Raw genomic sequence first — 21,829 nt, forward strand, 5'->3', positions numbered from 1 at the left:
AGCTTGAAAGGGCTGTAAATATGGGCACTGGAAATTTAACTGAGGAAATAATAACACGGTAATTAAACTCTTAGATGGCATTTTTTACCTTCAGCTGTCCAGTCCTTTTTCAATGGAAATAAAGAGCACAAAGCCGGAGGATGTGATGCAGCCCTGCAGGAAGGCCCCCTGCTGTCACACACAACAAATCCCTTTCATAGCTGTACCCAGCTCCAGGTTAAAAGTCATTTCTTTTCCTAGCCATTACCCCTGCTGAGAAGCTCTTTCAGGACCTCACTGCTGGAGTGATTAGCGGCCAACTTAATTTTGGTTATGTATTTTTCATCCCAGTCTCCTTCATTAGCACAAATAATTACATGCCCTTGCTTTTTTACTCTCCCACTGGATGTGCTTACGGGCAGTTACCATGGACTGTCTTTGCCTTACCAGGCAGAAGATAAGCTCATATTGCCTATTTTCACAAGTTCTCCATTCCCCAAGTGTCCTTGCAGCACTTCACAGCTCTCCCCATGGGAAGCCACCCTCTTCCACTCATCCTTACGTTCTCCCATGCAATCCATATTTCCTAAATGGCACCACATTGGCGCGGTAATAAAAAAAAAGCTTATACGTTCTTTCCTAGCAAGGAGCAATCAGCCATACAGCTCTGCCACTCTTAGGTGGAGATGTGAATCTCTGATCTCTCTCTACTGTGCTTCCTCCGGCATTTTACTGGCTTAGATTCAGCAGGTAAACTACCCATCAGCTGTGATCAAAGGCAAGGCATCTGTTTCTCCCCTGAGCTGATAGCTCTTCTCTACTCACAAGAAGGAGGCCCTAGTCTACAGCACCCACAGGCTAGCCAGATTACGATGACGAGAGCTGAGAAACCACTGTGGCTTGCCCACTGTCTCCTCTGGAGAGTTCTCAAATCGGCTGAAGACCAGCCATGGTTAAGTCCCAGACAAAAGGAAAAGAGCGGTAGCAATGTATTGAGGGTACATGTAACGATACTCTTTAATTACTTAGTTCAGCTGTGTCCCCAACTTGAAAGCCACAAGTTACTTGAGAGTCTTTTTTTTTTGCAAGTTGTCCTGGTTTCAGCTGGGAGAGAGTTAACTCTCTTCTCAGTAGCTGGTACAGTGCTGTGTTTTGGATTTAGTGTGAGAATGATGTTGATAACACGCTGAGGTTTTAGTTGTTGCTAAGTAGCGCTTATCTCAAGCCAAGGACTTTTCAGTTTCCCATGCTCTGCCAGCAAGCAGGTGTGCAAGAAGCTGGGAGGGAGCACAGCCGGGGCAGCTGACCTGAACTAGCCAAAGGGATATTCCATACCATGGAACGTCATGCCCAGTATATAAACAGGGGGGAGTTGGCCGGGAGGGGCGGATCACAGCTCTGGCATCGGTCAGCGGGTGGTGAGCAACTGCATTGTGCATCATTGGGTTTTTTTTCCTCCCCCCCGCCCCTTTTCTTGTTATATTCCTTTTCATTACTATTATTATTATATTTCATTATTATTATTGTTAGTATTATATTTTACTTCAGTTATTAAACTGTTCTTTTCTCAACCCATGAGTTCTGCCTTCTTTCCTGATTCTCTTCCCCATCCCACTGGGAGCAAGGAGGGGGGGACAGGGAGTGAGGGAGCAGCTGTGTGGTGCTTGGCTGCTGACTGGGGTTAAACCACGACACAAGTAAACAAACATAATATCAACTATTTCCAGTCATAGTCTGGCCTCCCTAGCACTTATGACGAAGCATGTTTGGGAGCCAAAGCAAGCAAACAAACAGGATGATTCATTTATCCCACCGCTTAGCAGATGGATGAATCCTCTATAACCAAGGCAAAACAGGACTTCTAAGGCTTTAAACGAATATTATCATTCAAGCCCCACGAGACAGAAAAGCTGGTAATGCCTCATTGTCCACAAAGAAATCAAGACTTGCATTTCTACGAAATTTAAGTACATCTAAGTGAAGTTCCTGTGGCACTACTCAACAGATGACAAACCAGTAGAAACAGTGAGAAAGAGAGGACCTTCACTTCTTGTCAGGACTGAGAGATCGACTTTTTCAACATGTTACGAAGGAGTTTGCTGTTTACACCTGAAGTTGTCGTCAGGTTGTGAGACAATTTAGACTGATGCAAAAACCTGAAATTGGTAGGAGGGACAGACAGCTATAAAAGCCAAACTACACTTTGCAGTTAAAGATTCAGTAATGGATGAATTTCCCAAGTTCTAACAAGTGAGCTCGGATCTATGTGAGTTTTTAAAAGTTTCCCCGTTATTATTAGGTGCCTGGCTCTCCCTTGAGGAACTGCAGGAAGATAACGATGCGTCCTTCTTGAAAACTATAGGTGCTATATTTCATCTGCTTTATCAAGCTCTTTACATAGTGTATACTACCTAATGTATCGACTGATATAGACTATAATTTCCAGTGCAAGGAACACACTAAAGCAGACTAATGAGTTATATATATTTTTAGTGGTTTTCTTATCGACAGCTTGTGTTTGTCCACTGGCAGCAGGCTAGTTTTATGATATCTCATTTGTGCATAACAATATTTTTTCCGGTCTGCTGCTGTTGCCCAGCAGTGCCTGCTAGGAGCAGGCGGGCGCTGGCTGCAGTGGGAGCTGAGCTAGCTGAGCGCTGTGGAAGGGCTGGCAGCCCCCATTGCCCCGTGCATGCCCGAGAGCCCCCAGCTCGCCTGCAGTCGCACAGCAGGCTTCCTCCTGGTCCCAGGGAAGCTCTGTGTACTTCAGCCGCACACACACACGGCAGCTCTTTCTTTTCTTCCTGTAATAGCTGCGGCACTTCATGACCACATGGTCCATGAGCCACAAACGTTTTTCCAAGGCATTGACCAGGTATTTTCAGCCTGCCTGGTACGTTGGATTCCACAATACACACCTTTGTGCCTGCCTCCCAACCTCTTATAGTATTTTTATTTAATGTGAGCCTGTGTCCTTGCTCTGCACAGGGAGCTGCCAGCACTAAAGTCATGTCCCAAGAAAGCCCAGCAGCCTCGACTACATGAAAGGGTGTCTCTGGGCTTAAGCCTGTTCCTTTTTATAACTTCTCCGATAGCCTGAAATCCAGTGGTCCACAACAAATGGTTCCTGTAATCCAGGGTGGATTCATCTCACTTTTTGTCTTAAACTGATGGAAAAAGACAGGCACCTCTAGAGGGCAATTCATCCCATTTATTTTAGGCACTGGAGATAACTCTTTCTCCACTGAGTGGAGAGGAAACATCAATGGCTAGCTTGGACAAGCTGTATTCCTTTTGGCTGCGTGAAGGCTGGATGAGAGGCACCCCACCCTAGGCTATCTTTAGCAGCTCCAAGGTTATGAGTGGACAGGGAGTTCTCAGCTCCAAAACATAAGACCTATTCCTTACTTTGTTTTGCTCTCTTGGGCCTCTTGCTTTGCAGACTTGAGTCAAAATAATCATCAAACACTTGGAGCTGCTATTCTCATACTTAGAGCATTATTGCTGGCAATGGTATTTCACGTTTCTTGTCCTCCTGCACACACATCTTCCCTCCCCAGCTACTAGAATAAAAAAAAGTGACGTTCTTATCCTGACCTGCCAGGATCAGCTCTGTGCGCAGATCCAATTCTTATTTCCATTTGCTCCCACACTTATTTAAGGGGGTTTTTTTGGGAACCAGCAGACCTAATTATTTGGTGCTCTCCAAATTACATGTTTACTTTTTTTTAGGTGCTACTCTGGTCAAACATTAGTTATGCTGCCTATTTAGATGGATAGCTGACATCAAGATCACATATGCTGAGTAAAACAAGAAAACAACTGTTAACTGAACTCATGTTTCCTGAAAAGAACTACTTCTGCAGGAGCAGCCTCTGTCCTGGATGCTAACTCATGTCAAGACCATGGGACACCAGTCTCTTCCCCTCTGTAGGTGTGCCTTCGAAGTTGTTGCAGATAGATGAGCTCTCTGGCAAATGCTATAAACCCACACAGTCCCAGGAATGAGGTGGCCTTTTCCTCCTTACATCATTAATTTTTCCGAAGAGAAATGTTGTGGTGCACAGCCCTGAACCCTTGATGTGAAGTGGCATTCCCTGATATTGTATTTCTTTTCAGGTCCGATTATAAACCAGTACAAGTAAGTCCTCAGTCTCAATTTGCCTTGAGATTCAGGACATTTTCTCCTCAAAGTACATTGAGGCTAATGCCTCTGAACTTCCCGGGATGGACCTACCTAATGTACAGTGACAACTGCAGTTCTCTAATTTTGACTGAAAAAAGGAGGAGACAAAAATTTTGCCTTTGGGAAACTGAATAAGACAGATCTCCCTGCCTGGGGAGCACATGCTAAATTCACATCCCCACAGTGACAATCTGTGTTAACCTACAGTTCCAGAAGTCTCCCCACAGAAGTCAGTGGGGGAACACAATACTTCAACAGCTGGTAGGCAGAGAAAGATCACCCAATACCACCCGCCCAGAGTAAGCCCAAACGCTCGGGGGACTTGCAGAGCAAGGACAGCCATGAATGTGGGGCAGTCAGGAAAGGAGCTTGGCCCATCAGGATTCGGTCCCCCTTCAGTGTGACAAGGCACAGCCACAGGCGAGAGCAGAAGCGGCTGAAGACAGAGCAGGGGTCACTGCACCCCCAGGGGACGAGCCCCTCTGCAGCAGAGCGCTGGAAAAAAATCACACCTCTCCAGGAAAGAGCTGCCACTCCGAAAAGAGCCATCTCACACCTTCCTTTCCACCCAACTCACACACCAGCACTTCGTTGTGGTTTTTATTTTTTTTCCATTTTTCACGTAACATTTTAAAAAACGATATAGACCGTGATACCCTTGATTTGTAACAATACAAATCAATGTAAAACATTTACATTATGATGTAGGTCACTTGTTCAAGTCTACCTGTAAAACATTTACACTATGTAGTACACTTGAACAAGTCTACCTATAATGAAAGCCTTCAGAATATTACTATACCAGTAGTCAGAGAAGCAAATATCACTTCATAAAAGATAAACCTTTGTTTCTTTACATTCCCCTTGTATTCAAGATGCCACTGAGTATGTAACATCAGTTCTCTGTATGCCTAATTTTTATCTCGCATTCACATTTCTTTCTCCTTCTCTAGTTTGGAGGAGGATCCGAGGTATTTAACTTTCTTATGGCACCGATACTCCATATACCAAAAATTCTACTTCTTTTCCACCTCTTAGTGAAATCCAACCCTGCGCCTACAGCCAGATGTGTTATCACACTACTCTTGGAGGATACAGATGGATAGGAAGAACAAATCACATTTTGAAAGGTTACACTTATTGGCAAACCTAAATTGTTCTCTCGTTACAGACTAGCAATTGCTTGATAAAAACGAGCGTTCCTGATGTACCTAAAACATTTTTCATATTCCTTCCAGCAATGGTCAGTTCGTCTATAGTTTTCTTCCTTCAAAGAACAGATATCCAAGTGGATTGACTGTTTTCCACACTTGCAGCCACCTTTTTCCTCTCTGCCCATAAAATATATGTATTCTTTATCATCATCTTTAACAGCCTGCACTTAGAAACAGTAAGTCCTGTGGTCTTATTTGGTTGTCATTGACTCGGACTGTGTCAGAAATCTAATCTCTGTGCCTGTACCTTCACAGCAAACATTTAGAATATTTAAAGGGAGACTTTGCCTTAAATCTCATAAAATGTGAAGGTTCTTGCTAACAGATTGAAGAGTTTCTTAATTCAAGCCACATCCTACTCTTCAAAATCCTTCCAAATATTTATTAGGCTAAACTCAGAACCAGCTATAAGTGATGGTGGAAAGCAATTAGATTATGGCCTCTCCCAGATGGATGCGAGTCGTTCATTTCTCTAGTTTGTGGGACCACACGCAGTTCTAACATTCTTACTTTACAATTTGTTCTTTGGAGTCAACGTTTTTCCTGATTATTTTTTTTCCTATAGAGTCTGAAAAACCTCTGGGCTGATTTACCCAAACAAAAAGCTTTATCTTTGGTGTCTGTGAGAGGTGTCAGTTATAGGTCTGTAACAATCTAGACCTTAAGACTGGATCTCTTCCCTTCCCATACAGATGAAGATAATACACAATACGTATGATGGAACTACTTCTCAGCTATCGTGTTATCTCTTGGAAGAGGAAGTAACTAACTCATTCTACTCATTCTGATCCTCAAAGTACAACATGGTCACTGATTATTTATTGCTCCCTTCTGAATTATGTCAAGACTGGAATCCAGTTAGATTAACCTAACAGGCAGCATTTTGCATCACAAGTAATCGATTTGCATACTTCAATTTAAAGGACACAAGGTTCCTGAAGCTGCACCGGCTTTAGACTGGTGCAGACTCATTGTTTACGGGAATCTATGGCAGACTTTTATACTCATATCAGAGAGGAGAATCAGGCCAGTCATGAAAGAGTTAGAGGCACAGAAGGGCGAGACTGTACATTATTACTGGTAATCTGTCAAATCACTTCCAGGAATAAAATTTTGTGTTAGTCAAATGACTCTCAAAACACTAAAACATCCCTCCAAATTCTTTTCTTGGCAAAGATAACAACATATTACAGCTGCCTATGAATCTCCAGCTATGAGATATTAGTAGATAAAACAGAACTGAATTCTCCAGTGTACAATTATCTGTTATGCTGATGTAGCTATCTCTGGGGGAGGGTTATTCTGAGACAGTCCGTTTAAGCAAAGAGTAATCCAAACGGCGAAAAAATTTAGATTTTCTGTGGAAAAGTTCGTAGATATACAGTTGCCATGACAACTGTATTTGGCTCTGGAAAAGGGAAAAAAAACGGCTCTTTTTAGACTGAAGTAAAATAAAATGAGTTTGGATGCATAAGAAAACTGCATTTTCACTCTGGTGTGGAATAGTCCTTCTGTAGCAAGCTTTCTTAGCTTCTGTTTTTAGATTTTAGGGTTTTTCTTTTCCTTTTTTTTTTTTAAACAAACAATACGACTATTGGAATTACAAAGGGCAAGAGCACCTCCCTTTCCCTACCCTTCCCATATCCAGGGCACGTTCCTAGTATTCTGTGTTCCAAAATCCTACAGATTGCACCCTAGCTGCAAAATAATAGAAGCAGGTTTCCTGCATCTAAGCAGCATGAAAATGCAAATTTATATTTATAACTTCATCAAATTGTAGAAGACTTGGAGAAGAGGAAAATAGCTGATATATATCCATCTGCTGGGAAAGCAGTATGTCTGGTCTGAAATGTCTCTCTGTGTCTCATGTGAAAGATAGCCAGGATGATTTTTTTCTTCTGTTGGCGGTTGGAGAATAAAGCAGATTTTAAACCTTTGCTATCGTGTATCCTTTATCGGCTCTGCGCTTCCAGCACTTGTGTATGCATATCCCCCCCACGATCACGCAGGCCAATGCGACGGGAATCATTGCAATGTACCAGGACAAGCCGACAGCTGGAAAAGTAAAGAAATGAAATATTTTCAAAAAAACCTCCCAGGAACATAGTTCTCCAAGTTCAAGGAGGAAGAGGAGAAATCACAATAAAAAGGATGTCTGCAAGTTAACCTTCTAGCAGGGTTGATCACCTGTGAAAGGAAGAGGCCTATTGATTGAGCGCTCTCGGAAATGGGTTTATGAAGATGGGAGGAAGAATTGGAAAACAATACGGGGTGAGAATTTAAAGTTCAATCCTTTTGTACATACATGACTCTTCCCAACTCCTGCTCAGAGTGGCTATGTGCTTTCTATCTGAATTTGGTGGAAGCAGAGACACTCCAAGCAGGAAATAAAAGCACTGTGTGGAGAGCAAGTACATAACAGCTAGTCCACCCTCAAGCTCTGTGAATAATTTTCTCATACAGAGCAGCCTATAAATTACTAATGATCAAGCCAAGACTCTGAGCTTTTTCCCAAAATACAGCTAATTTCCAAGACCAGTGTCTGTCCAGATCATTTTGGATTATTCCAGCCTATATTGATTCATGGATTGCCTCCTCTGTAGTAATACCTGTGTAGCTTATGGAAGACAACGGCAGCACATTATCTAGAAAATGAGTACAAATCCCTCATCATAGGATGCTGGAGTGAGTCATGAGTTATAACTCATAATGAAGACTGTAAATGTTCATATGCCTTTCTAGGACAGTGTGAGCAAATTTTGGTGATTCATCAATGTCACGCAAAGAAACAATTAGCATTGCTTCACATTGTTTTTACAGCTGGTTCTTGGCCAATGGTCTATCACACTGCAACATTAATTGCACTGAGCTTAGGGCTTCTCTTCCCATCACTAGGAGCCAAAATAACAACACCCATCATAATTTACACTTCTTGTTATTTTGGCGGCAGTTTGTGCATGAGGACAAGGAACTCTGATCTTTATTCTGCTATTGTCTTTTTTTTTTTTTTTTTCCCACTACTTGTTGAGGAACTGGAGGAGATCTGGCCCTGCTGAACCCAATGGGAGTTTGCCAGTAGTCTTACTGGAGCCATCACTTCACAAAGTGGATCTAAATTGGAGCCCTATCCAATGAACAGATATACCAGCACAGATCCTTATCCCTGCAGAAAATGTCAGTGAATGACCCAAAGAAAGCGTATTTTGTGAACGGGCTATGCCAAAGTCTACAGGTGAAAGAGGCAACCAGCTTTTCCCCAGGCATTAATTCATCCCAATACTAGCTCTGACAGTATAAAAGGCTTAGATGATAATTTAGCATTAGAATAATGATAACAATTATCCCAAATAAGCAGTCAAACTAGTTACCTTCCTGCTTGACCCTTGTTGGCAGTACTTGGTAGCCGTATCTGTTCTGGGCCAAACACGTAAAGTCTGTGTAAAAATCCACTTCTTCAACAGAATCAAAAATCAGTGGCACTTCAATGAAGTTTTCACCATTTTCTACAATTTCTCTGGAAGAAAAAGAAAAATTTAATGTTAAATCCTTTTATAATCTGGCTTTTCTCTATTTGATGTGTTCATTCTAACAGCACATTGCAAGAAAATGCATTGGATATTTGCTCATTTCCGAACTAGCCCCTGAGCATTAAAGGACATCTGTGTCTTCCAGCCCAGTTGTGCCAGCTATTTGAGCCTCAGAAGTCAGTACCCATCCTGCACTTCTTGAATCTTCCAGGGAAAAAAGATCTGGATTTGTCTTGCAAAAATAAAGAAAAAGGAGGGAAGAAAGGCAAGCAGAATTTTGTGTATCTTTGAGCTCTCTACACGGCGTTGTTGAAGGACCTAATTCCTTCTCTCTGACCACCTATTCATTTCTGAGATTAATTCTTACTATCAGCTGGAAGAGGACGTATGGAGAACATAACCCTGCAAATGCTCACTCAGCAAACCAAACCACCATTCCTATCTATCATGTGCCCAAAGCCAAGAGCTCAGTACAAGAAACTGTCTAGGAAGTTTCCAGCTTATTTCAACCTGATTGTTTCATCAGGCCAACTATTTAAAAGTGGTTTTCTAACTGCAGTCAAACATCGCCTCTTGATATCTTTTAGTCATTGCTGGACAAGTTGTCCAGCTGCTCTTTAATGATCTGATCTTGAGTCTGCTATGCATTGCAGCAGCGGAGTTCCCTGTGCACTCCTCCCGGGACTGTACCGCAGGAAGGCAGGAACACGGCGGTGGGTGCTTTGCCAGAGATTTCTGCGGGGAATTTGTTTTCCCGGTGGCATTTGGTCTGTTTTGCCTTGCTGCCATTCTGAGGGCTTCCTGCAGAACTGGGGTGTCTCACAAACTGTGGGCTCTGCATGAGCCCTAGCTGGCATGGTCCCTGTCTTTGTGCAATTGTATAATAACATATAACAGTAATAATGACAGTGATAGTAATAATAAAAATAATTTTTAGAGTCCAAGTAAGAAAGTACCTGTGCTGCTCTATTCTAAAGCCTGCAGAGACTATAGCCACAGTACACTTTATGGCTCCTGACAACAAGTTTAATGCACTGTCACTTATCCATGTAAACAATGTTATAAATTAATAGTCTCAAGCATGCTGTGGGGAATGTGAAAACATGCAAAGGCTTGGGCATACAGCTGAGTTACCATGTTACCTCTGGCTGCAGCTGTGCAATAAACTAAACATGGCCAGGTTGTTATCTGGCACTGATGGCCACAAACAGCCAAAACCAGCTCACATCCATAACTGTTAAACACTCTTGTCCCTCAAAATAGGATGCCACATCTCCAAACTCTGTTGGGAATGGTCCCTGCCCCATGCTAAATCCTAATCGACAGACAGCAGCTGTTTGGGAAGGTGCTGGCTGGTGAGTGACCAGTTTAACCATTAACAGCAGAGGCAATGGCATCCCAGAGCCCAGGAACCTTCCCAGCTCTGTCCACCAGTACAGGCAGAGCCACCGTGACCCAGGTGAGGGTGATGATCTTTGTGGACACTCTCAGCTTCATTAAATGAGAGATAAAACGCTGACTTGGACCTCAGTGAAGAGATTTCAGTCGGTAGGTTTACCTCACATTTGCAAAGCACTAGAAGCATGCCTAAACATAGCAAGTTAGCACTGCTCAGGTGACATGTCACAGGTACAGAAAACAGATCTTTTCCCTCCTTTCCTAGCAGGAAAAGCCTTGAGGCATGCAGCTATGAGGCAGCTGGAAAAGCCTTGAGGTATACAGCTATGAGGCAGCTGAGAGAAGGCTCCGCAAGATTGGGAGAGACAATGGATCAGGGCAAGAGGATGTGGGACATCCTGCTTCTCCCTCCCACCAGCATCCCCCCCAGTGCTTCTCTGGCGCCAGCTCTAGCACTCACTGGGCGTCTCTGTGAGTCAGTTTAACTCACTAATGTGGAAAAGAACAAGCCTAAGGAGAAAAACAAGGATATTTAAAAAAAAACAACCACAAACCACTGGATAGTTTTCCGTTGTCTTAGTGTGTTCAGAGAACCACATGAATGTCAGGGAGAGGATGTTGCCGTTTCGCTGGCACGGGGCAAGGAGAGAGATAAGAGAAGCACTGGGAAGGATCAAGTCCCATTGTTTTCCACTGCAGTGAGCTCTTACATCAGCTCAGCTGCCCATGAAAACGTGCTTCAAGTTTAAGCCTCGAAGTTGGCTCATTTGCAGTATACCATGAATAAAAACCAGAGATAAAGAACTGATTTCACCTTGCCTGGGTTGGATTTGGGGTTTTTTTGCTTGCCTGCCTGTTTTTTTCTCAGCTGTCACCTTCACTTCAGGTCTGTCCATATCCCATTTCATTACCTGGCATTCAGCTGCACTGAGAGCCCCTGTAACACTGCAGGTTAAAACCACTGCAGGTTAAAACAACAAGCACAAGGAAACACTTTCAGGCAGACTTACTGTCGTTCTCCCTCTGTAACTCTGCTTTGCTTGTAAACCACATCGACGGTGGTGTCATTTGCTAGCCATTCCACATCAGTATGGACGTGGCTGCTCAGTCCAACAAACACTTTGCACGGGAGAGTCATCTTGGAGCCTGTTGGTAAAAGAAAGATTAAAAAAACATTTGGATACATATGAAGAACTACTCTTTCTTTTGGTGAAAACCAGCATCTCCAGCAGGAGATCAAGTTTCCACACACGTCAAGCACCACTGAATTCAAAACTGAAGTTAAGCCCCAGGTTGCTTTTGATCCCCTGCTCCTTGGCAGCAAGATCCTTCAGTCTGGCAGTCCTTCCCGCTGCTAACCAAATTATTTTCCCATTGCAACAGTTAGCAGCTCTTGCATTAGACACATTCCTCAGGAGGCAAGGTTGTGTTCTTGTGGCCTTGCTCCTTCTGACGTACTGCAGCCCAAATGGCATGGTGTGATTTACCACTCTGGAGCAGCTGCATTAACCAGCAGTGTAGCTTCACTCAGAGGTGCTGTGGGCAAGGGCATTCAGCTCCAGGTGGGACCTCCAGAGACAAAGTGATTGTGCAAAAATTCAGAAATTTTGCTCTAATTATTGTAACTAACTCAGAGCTAAGGATAAAGAGCCTTCAGACTGGTGCGTATCTGTATTATACGGAAAGCACAGGGCTCAATAATGCATACAATTTTATTATTATATCTGTGCAGATGGTGATAAAAGGGATACAAAACACTCCACAGAGCTAGATAGGCAAAAAAAATGACTTGGTAGTCCTATGCTGATGGAAAGAAAAGTGGCAGGGAAAACTAAAACATCATAGGACACAGCTCTGTGTATAGTACACAAGTTAAAAAAGCTTAATGTAAAATATACCTGGCATTTTCTGAGAAGAGGAAATGCAACAGAAATTTGTTGTCATAATATAATCTTCAAAGAAAAATTGAGATCCTATCAAGGTACTTTCTAACTAACAACAACTGCCTAGTTCAAACAGTAAAAAGCAATGAAAAAATGTCTCCTAGATCGAGATGGCTCATTCAAAGCCACCAGACAACCTAGAACAATTTGAGGGAATATTGAAAACAAGTAATTCTTAGTGAAGGGGTACTCTGAGCAGCTGATCTAAGGGTACAAACATGCTTTTCTTGCTTTGTTAGTGGCTAAAATCTACAGCATTTCTACAGCTTCTCCTACATGGAAGACAGCATCTAGTTGTAGACAATAACATGCAAAAACTACTCCAGCACTGACCCTCAGCTAATATAATTGAGATCAAAAGAACTACAACAATTTATGCCAACAAATTACACCACAGGAGGACCTGCTCTAATTTTTGCTTGATTAGATGTTTCCAAAAATAATGTTAGGCCTTACCGAGAGCAGCTGATGTCGTCTTTTGTGTTGGATACACAATTATTGGGGTAATTCTCTTTTCTTGTTCTGGAGAGAGAAAGAGAACAGAGAGTCAGTGCTAGCACAACAGAAAATTTGGGCATTGCCCCAGAACTATAGAGAGAAATATGCCACTTTGCTCAAGACCTTTCATCTCCCAGGAAAGCATTTGATTATTAAACCCACTGGCAAAGAGAGACATTCCAATTTGAAGCCCAGAGATCTGTGTTTGTGGAGACGGATAGGACCAAGCTCACGTCTTGATCCTGAAAGCTGCACCATGAGGAATTTATGGCAGATGAGTGAGGGTCTTTTGGAAGCAACAGTAACGTTAGGCACTAAGCACGGTCCTTTTTATGAGCAGTGAGTGCCGAGATCCTTGCACTCCCATTTCACACTCGCAAAAGCAGAAAAAGCCGCAAGCTCAAGCGGAGAACGGATGTGCGAGTGGCCGAAAATGACACTTCCATGTTTCAAAAGTCACTTCCACCAGCGGGCACCAGCACCCAGCCGGAGGAAGCAGCACCCTCAGCAGCCTGCCGCCTTCCAGGGCCGCCCCTCCGCACTCGCCCCCCCGCCGGTGCGGCTGGGCCGGCGGCGCGGCGAGGAGGGGGCGGCTGAGCCCGCCGGGCGGGGCGGGGCCAGGGGCGGGGCGGTGCTGGCGGCGCACGGGCACGCCCGCCCCCTGCTGGCCGCTCGGCGCAGCAACGCCCCGCCCCTCCAGGCGCCCCCCCCCCCCCCCCCCCCCCCCCCCCCCCCCCCCCCCCCCCCCCCCCCCCCGCCGGCGGGGCGAGCCGGTTTACACCCGTTTGCGAAACAGCGGCCTTCCCCCCATCCTGAGCGAGTAGCAAATGTTTTATTTCTTAAGCCCTCTGAAGTCATTTGCAGTGACACCACCACCCCCCACCCCCCCCGAAGACATAAATTATTCGGTTTAACCACAGGCACTTGCAACATCGAGTCCTGCCTCCCGCAAATCTGCTGCACGTCAGGCAAAGGGGTGACCCCAGCCCTGCCGGGGTGCTGTGGGAAACTCATCGGTGCCAAAGCAAGCACCCATGGCGTCCCGCTTTCCGTGGCAGTGCTGAGAGGCCGAATATGAGTTCCTCTCCTGAGTTTCATTAACAAAAAAAGAGATTTTCTTAAGTGCTGTAACGTTTTAAGGGGTCAATATTTACCAACAGTCTCCAGCTGAATTGTTCTGGTGATTTCAAACATTACACCTTCAAATGGAAATGACATCTTGCAGGTGTAGTAGCCAGCGTCTGTTGGTAGTACAGAAGTCATGATCAGAGAAGCTGAACCTTTCAGATTTAGGAATTTTTCATCGTCATCTTCCAAAGGCAGAGCATCCTGGAGAATGGACAGCAACTGGTGTTATGGCTCCGATAGGTGTGGTTACACCCTGTGTAACTTCCAGACAAAATTACTTATCCCTGTCTCTCTGTTATTAAAAGTTCACTTGTCACTGGGAAATCTGAGCAGTTCCACTTTCCCACCAAAGGGCAAGTTCTTCAAGTGTGTATCCGTCTCTAAAATGCTCTGAGGCACTATATGAAGTGTGAAGAGTTGCTATTTTAATCTGTCTACAATCTGTGTGCATAGCTTTTCAATAAAGTGCGCGTTTTAAGATGGAAAAGATATAATAAGCTCTTTTCTGAGTCATCTTAAGAGAATCTAAGACATTCTTCTAAGACAAAACCATTTTAGTAACCATGAAGGTTTTCACAACACTATTACTTTCCATACATGACCTCATAAGAGTAATATTCCAAGGCATTCTTCAAAGACAAATACTAGTAATCATGCAGGTTTTCACAAAACTATTATTTACCCTATGCAATCTCATAAACTGTGATAAATTCCGGCTCTGTATCACTAAGGCTCTGTTCACACACAGGTTGGAGCCCTGCTAGGAGCAATGAAGTTCCTTCTCCTTGAAGGCAGGCTAGCTCTTTCTGATGGTTGTAGCAAGAGCCATATTGAGGGGAGCAGCCTTTTACTTAGGTAAGTAAGTGGGTTATAGCCTGCTTCTGAAGGGAACCCGGAGCAGAGATATTTTGCTGGTATGGTACCAATCACAACATAGGCACTGCTGTATGAAGCTGGCCTAGGTATTGCATCCTATGGTAAGAATGATAGCTGGACGAGGCAGAGCATACGATCATAGTGGGAGTGTAAATAAAAGCTAAACCAAGGTATTATGAAAATATAAGAAGAATCCCGTGCTGTCCAGTGCAAGATTGTACAGCTGAGGGTGATCATGTGAAGGATATTTGACCTCACAGGCAAAACCAGGCTTGCCTACTTGAAAAGCCATGGACCGGCAAGTTAGGCAAGAGAACACTTATAAGCATTGTGTGATGAATCTAGTATTTCCAAATGCTGTATTCCAGTTGATTAATGAAAGCTACCCCATGTGAACAGCTCACCCGGGGGAAGCATCACTGGGAGGTCCTACTTTATGGGATTCACTAGAGGGGCCATAAAAAGAAGCATAGCGCTAAAGAGAAGGGCCTAATCTGAAGTGGTGAACCCTGGAGTCAGGGTAGGTAATCTAGCCTTAAAAATAGTTACAGTGCCTGTGAGAGCATCTAACATATCCAGCACTTCACCCTGTGCTGAGTCCACCCCAGAGAACCTTTCTTAAAACATATACATGTGCCCCAAAATTCCCAGTATATTATGCTGTGCTCATGACTTTAACAACATGATGTTCAAGAGAAACAGAAAGTGGAGATGTATGTGCCTTTACAAACAGGTTGGGATTAGGCTTTGCACAAAGAGGAGGTGAAAGTTCTACCTTGTACCACTTGAGCTCCAGGCTTGTCCTATTTGGTGTAAAATCCCACAGGTCAGGGCAAACGATCTTGCCAGAGGTGAAAGTGAAGAGGACCTGGAGATAGGCAATCTCCCGAGCAGCTGTTTTCTCCACGACTGTGAGGTGGATGGAGACCTCGGCGCAGTAGGAGGAGTTCCTGCAGACAGAGCGGGGAGAGGTGAGCACCCACCGGTGACAAGGGGAACTCAAGTGACACCCTCGGTTTCCTCCTGGCTCCGTTTCCCTCCTTAGCAGTTTCTAAGAGGCCAAGACTGAGATCATACCAGGAGGGATGCTGGAAAATCACTGATACTGGTTTTTTGGCACAGTCTAAACATGTTGCTGACACATGTCTGCCTCGGAGCGTCAGTCTTTTCTTTTCTTTTTTGTATACCAAGTTTGCTGTGCACCCTTAGGCTACGGCATGATTTTAATTTTGCAAGGAGGGGGAACATGTTCGCCTGAACGATAGCAGGTGTGTCATGAACCCTCTGCCATTTCCTTGAAAGACATCTTGACTGTGAAAACCCTAATGATTGGGACCTAAGGATGAAATAAAAAGCTTAAAGCATGTATTAAAATACATCTACAGTTACTATTGCACAAGCAGTAGGCATTTCTGTAAGTACGTATTATTTTGCATAGAAAAGAAGGTATTCCTGCTTTGAAAGTTTTGCAATATTTAGCTTTTCTTTCTGGCCCCAAGTGACAATTGCTTCCAGTCCCAAGGAAGACCAAACTGGGGGAGATAGGTACTTAAACTATGTCCTTTCTGACCTCTGAAAGCCTGCCTTGGAGATGCCTTCACCCAGGGCAGTGCGTGACCCCTGCGGGGGCCAGGAAAGCCAGGGGGTCCGGGCTGCAACCTCCTCGAAAGCAGCTGGGGGCTGCGAGCAGACAGACTCGCACTACTGCTAGAGTGCTGTGACCGGCTGTCACCTACAGGTCAGATGCCTAAATCCAAAATTCTGCTCAGCAGAAGCAGAGATCTGTGATAATTTGCTTCTATCCTCATTTTACAGAGCATTGGAAAAAATCTGGTGGCTTCCCTGTGGGATGACTTGCAAAGGAAATACAATTTGTTTGTACTTTATTAATCCTGTAATAATGTTTGTGATGAAGCTATGTACTTGGCTCTTGCATATCTTTTCCAAACAGATTTCACAGCATTTTACTATAGCTGTCAATAACACTGCCACAGTGTTATAGGTTGAGGAACTGAGGCAGAATAGTCCAGAAAGGGGATTAAAAAACACCCTTCAAGGTCTCAGGCAACTACTCTGTGCTCTAGGACAATATTTGCAACCTTTTGTTATTCTGGCCTCACTATGAAAGTTTTCTCTTCTGCCCCACCGCTGCCATCGCTGCTGAGACATGCGGAAGGGCCGACCCAATATGCTGAGCATGATCTATTAACTTGAGTTCTCCCTGTCCATCTCTTCTACTGCTGACGCATGTCACTCACGAGGTGAGCCTTGCCAGCAAGGAAACTGCGCTCTACACAGGTAGCTCCAGGGACGTATAGATATGTTTTCCACTGTAGATCCCAGAGCAAGGTGCTGGTTGCCAGGGGTGTACTGGGAGGCTGACTGGAAGGAGGAGCTGGCAGGGGACGAGGACTCAGGACACCTTCTGGAGTTCAGGCTCCAATGGTGACAGATGTTTTTGCCTTTCTCAGTCCCCGACAAATCCAGACCCTGGTACCTTTTGAAACTGTACAGTGGGCTGTCAGATACTCAGAAAAAGATGACCAAGTCTCAACCCACTGCAGTATCATCACAAGTCTGGTCCCAGCCTAGTCAGGGTCTCATGACAGATCTTCCAGCAAAACCAAGGCAATCAAAGTCTGGCTTAAAATGTGAAGCAGAAGAAAAGTAAACACCAGGGATAAGGAAGAGGGAAGAAGGAAGCAACTCCAGAGCCTTCGTATATGGTTCGTAAGGCAATTTGAAGTGTAAACAAGGCTATTTGCTTCTCTGGAGCTGTAACAGGAGAGTTGTGTTCTGCAGAATCCCCTGCCTGCAGCATGTACCCGCTCGCCACAGACCTGACTGGTTCATAAATAAGCTAGAACAAACTCTCACGTACACTATTTCCTCGTGAGATCATAGCCTGAGTGGCAATACTGTGTCACGATTTATCCGCATTTCAGTATATGTATCTATAGGAGACACACAATGCATTTAAGAGTTCTAACTTTCCACATTTTTTTCTCTAATAAAGTTGTCGAAGAAATTATCTTATCTAGACATTCTCTGAACACAACTGGAGTTTAGAATCAAGCTAATGTATTTTAGACAGTCATCTTGTTAGCGCACTGGATTTTCTTTTAAATACCCACCTTCTGGTGCAGATATATACTCCTGAGTCTTCTAGCATTGCTGGTAAAAACCAGAGTGCATCTCCTTTTGCCCAGGCTCTTGGATCTTCATCTCTTCCTGATATCATGGTTTTTGAACCATTTTTATACCATGTGATATTAGGGGTCAAGGCAGAAAAATCCAAATGTTTGTATCTGGGGGAAGGGCATTTCAGAACCACAGGTTCTCCATGCAGTTCATAGTAGTGTTTGAAAAACACGGTGTGATCTGGGCAGTTTTCTATATAAATCAGAGATATTTTTACATTACTGTCAGCCAGGCACATTAAAAAGAAGGGAGAGGGAGACAGAAGGGAAAAAAAAGCATGCCCTTACCTGTGCTTTTGACTTGATGGAGTCTGAAAGCAGAGGCGCCTGCTGTGCACGTCACCAGGACAAAGAAGAGCCCACGCATTTTTTCCCAGAGGAAATCGGAAGGAGAAGATCGAGGGAAAGCGTCTTGAAATCTACAGGGAAGTTTATTACAAGACAGAAGATACAATGAAAATACTCAAAGTTAACTTAAGAGTTAACTGCTCTTTTCCTCACTCCGGACCTGGTGAGCTTTGGTTCACCCTTTGTGAGCAGAAAGGCTTCTTCATCCCTAGTTTATAGGGGCTGACTTGTGGAAAAAGAGCATCTGGTTTGGCACAAACACATCACTTCTGTCCCTTTCCTTTCACTCCAGGAGATGCAAACAACATACCACAAGATGCTGCTGTCCCCACGGCTTTTCAGTGCAACAGCTACGCGTGGAAAAACCTAGCTCTGCTTATTTTGCAATACGATGCGACTGAGGCATGGGTCAGCTGGTTCAAGTTAGCTGTAGTGTAGTAGCTTGGGTGAACACAGGAGCAAAGATGCAGCAGAATAGACTTCAGCTGTCTTAAGCAGTCACTTCAGGTGTCTCCCAAGATTGTGCAGACCTCATTAAATCCTGTGTCACTTTATCTTCCCCACTGTGGCTACCAAACTAGGCCAGCTAGCATAGATCAGGCTGCAGGCAAGCTTCCTGCTATAACCAGAGCCAAGCTTTCAAAGTCTCCAACAAATGTTTCTCTTGGGACAAAAAACTTTGACTCCCATGGCATGCACACCCATCTTGCTGGTGGTGCGCAAGTGAGTTTTCAGCATGGACACTATTACTATCTATGCTAAAAAAAATATGAGAAAAACCCTGAACAACTTGTCCTAAAAATCAGATACGGTGACACTAAGGGAAAACAAAACTATCCGCTGCCAGTCATTCATTAATTGTCATCCGTATTGGCCTGGCATGGGCAAGGCAACTTCTGCGTACATCACTGAATGCCTTCTGGTCTGCCATAAGGTTTCAGCTGCTGCTACTCTGTTGATTGATTATGTGTTATCTCAGTGTACCGCAGGCAAAAATACATAAAACATGCTATATATAGGCACCAGTTTATGCTCTATGTAAGGTATTTATGTGCAATACAGTACACGTATGCACGTGGTACATACTATTTCCATTTTATATACAGAAATGTAAATTGCATGCATTTAACATTAGCCTAACACTATGATTGTACCATAGGATGAATATTAAATGACCGGACAACTACTTCAAATTGTATCCAAAAGCAAAAACATATTTCTACCAATATAACACAGTCATATTCATAGGTACTCTCCTTCAGGCATCTTCTGCGTATCCCATCATGCTCATATTTATAACGCAGTTTTAATCCAAATTTCTCCATGTTCTAGTAGCTATATTTATCTGACATCTAATAGTTTGAGTATAATAAACTATTTCCAGCTTATTGTCATCTCTACAACACCACAAAGCCAACCTCTTGCTCAATAATACTGTTTCATAACCACGGGTCATCTCCCCTACCGCTAGATCTGCAAGGGTTTCCAGGGCATTGGCATGGAGCTGTAGGCCCTCTCGGCTACACCTGGACTAGGTGTTAGTGGCTTTGTCTGCAGCATTAACAAGCCCCACGATTCACATGTCATACCCTGTAACAGGGGAGTTTCTCTCCCTTTAGATCCTTTGCCTGATGAAGATACTTGGTTATTCTGTTCAGAGCTTTCTGGTCCCTTTCGTTTAGTAGCTAGCAATCTCCATAAGCCCTACACAATCTGAGGGTTTAGGGGAGGTTTTAATTCCCAAATTTCTATCATCGGATTCACTTACCTGTGCTTCTGCAGTCTTTCAGCCATTAGCTTCTCATGAAAAGATATAAGACTGAAAACTGCTAGTGAGGATCTTATATAGGGTTTAGCTCAACACACAGCGGAAATTTGTCTCTCATTGCCCAATCAGATTTGTGTCAGAACCAAACGACATTTTAGACCCACCTTTCTTTCCTTCCGTAGAGGGAGGATGGGAGAAACAGAGACAGAGACAGAGAGAGAAAATATGTATTTGGATTTCCCAAAAAAGGGGAAATGACTGCTAAATATATGACTAAATTTCCCTTTTTCTGACGAACGGTAGTTTGCAGACACTCATGTCTTCACATGACTATTTCACGCTCTACCTCAAATTATTTTTTGATTTGTTACCCACCAAAAAATTCTCGTGGGTAACAAAAGGTGTCCTGCAGCATAGTCAGCAGCTAAATAGTTGCAATCTTCACATAATGTGGTTTAGCAAGTTCTTCACGGACAGCATAAATCTTTCGTGACTTCCCAGATCACTTGTGAATCACAAATGGGTTGATTCCCCTTTCCTTCCCTAACATCCAACTTAGTGCCACAGCTTACATTAAGGTGCTCTTTGCAATGGAGTATAAAGAATTAACAGATATAAGCAGACTATGGCATCCAGGCTCATGAGCAGAAGGGGTAAGAAATGGGTTATGAATTGTGGCAATGTTGGCCTCCACCTATTTAGAAGAGGGAAATCTAGTGGGAGACCAGTCTGGAACTGGACCACAAGCCCATTTTTCCTGTGCCTTGTCCTGACATGTGATGCCTCCTGCAGGCAACTCTGCATTTCTTACAGCCTCTTGGTCCCTCAGGGAGCAGCTGTCATGCACTGCCTCATTGCTAGCCCGGGAAGGCAGCGTGTGGTGTCCGGCTGACCTGCCGGAGCTGGAGCCAGCACACGGGTCTCTGCTAGCAGACCTCAGTAAAATAGCCTTCCCTCCCCGGACTTTGTAAACCTCAGCTGAGCAGCCCTGGTCTGGAGCACTGGGGTCCTAGCCTAAGGCTCAGGCTTTGCGGTGCTCTCACTAACCAAATAACGAATGAGTAATAAAAACAACATAGCTGTTTATTGCAGCAAGCGTGTAAGGGTTTTATTTAACCCTAACATAATTCATGAACTCTTTCTTTAACTAATATCAGCCTCAGTTACACTGGACACCTCAGAATATTGTTTAAGAGATGAAAAATTATCAGGTTTTGAGACCATGCTGCCATCTACTATGGAGAGAAGAAACGTATAGATAATGACATCTATTAATATACTGCAATCTTTGGCTATGTGTCATATGCTTGGGTTGCACCTATTCTTTAGTGCAGGCAATATCTACCACATTAGAGCAACTTCAGTAAATAAACAAAGAGAAAAAAAATCAGGAAGCCCCATATTTCAATCTGTAATGGTCTTTACAGTTTCTATATCCTGATCAACACAGTCATTGCAAGGGTTTCTACAGCTGTCAGGCCCACACATGGCTGCCCGGTTTTCCTTAAGCAGTCCTGTTATCCGTGAACCTGAAAGGCTGATAATGCACCTAAAATTAGTTACTGCCCTGTGGTGCTCCATCTTCTCGGTGAAAAGAAAGAACTCCTCTGCATTGATGCTAAACTCCCACATTTGGTCTATGAAACCACGGGTCTTGCTTTCTGGAGGCCCTGCACTTCATTCCGAGAATCTGACCTCATGAATTATAAAATTATTCCAGTCCTTCCTTTTCCAGTTCACTGTATTGCAACCAGACAGAAGGGC

General features: G+C 43.9%; 1 protein-coding gene across 1 annotated transcript; it reads right to left on the reverse strand.

The window, feature by feature from the left end:
- Nucleotides 1–4,751: 4,751 nt before the first annotated feature.
- LOC127013131 (interleukin-1 receptor type 2-like) lies at nt 4,752–20,091 on the reverse strand. Its single transcript, XM_050891799.1, has 9 exons — nt 20,066–20,091; nt 18,238–18,368; nt 17,884–18,142; nt 15,525–15,699; nt 13,900–14,074; nt 12,704–12,769; nt 11,315–11,450; nt 8,748–8,893; nt 4,752–7,434 (listed from the first exon to the last, which is right to left on the reverse strand). Exons 1-9 carry the CDS (start codon nt 20,089–20,091, stop codon nt 7,307–7,309), a joined length of 1,242 nt encoding a protein of 413 aa, XP_050747756.1. The 3' UTR covers nt 4,752–7,306.
- Between the last annotated feature and the right edge of the window lie 1,738 nt (nt 20,092–21,829).

Source organism: Gymnogyps californianus, chromosome 1, assembly GCF_018139145.2.
Source record: "Gymnogyps californianus isolate 813 chromosome 1, ASM1813914v2, whole genome shotgun sequence".
Lineage (NCBI taxonomy): Eukaryota > Metazoa > Chordata > Aves > Accipitriformes > Cathartidae > Gymnogyps > Gymnogyps californianus.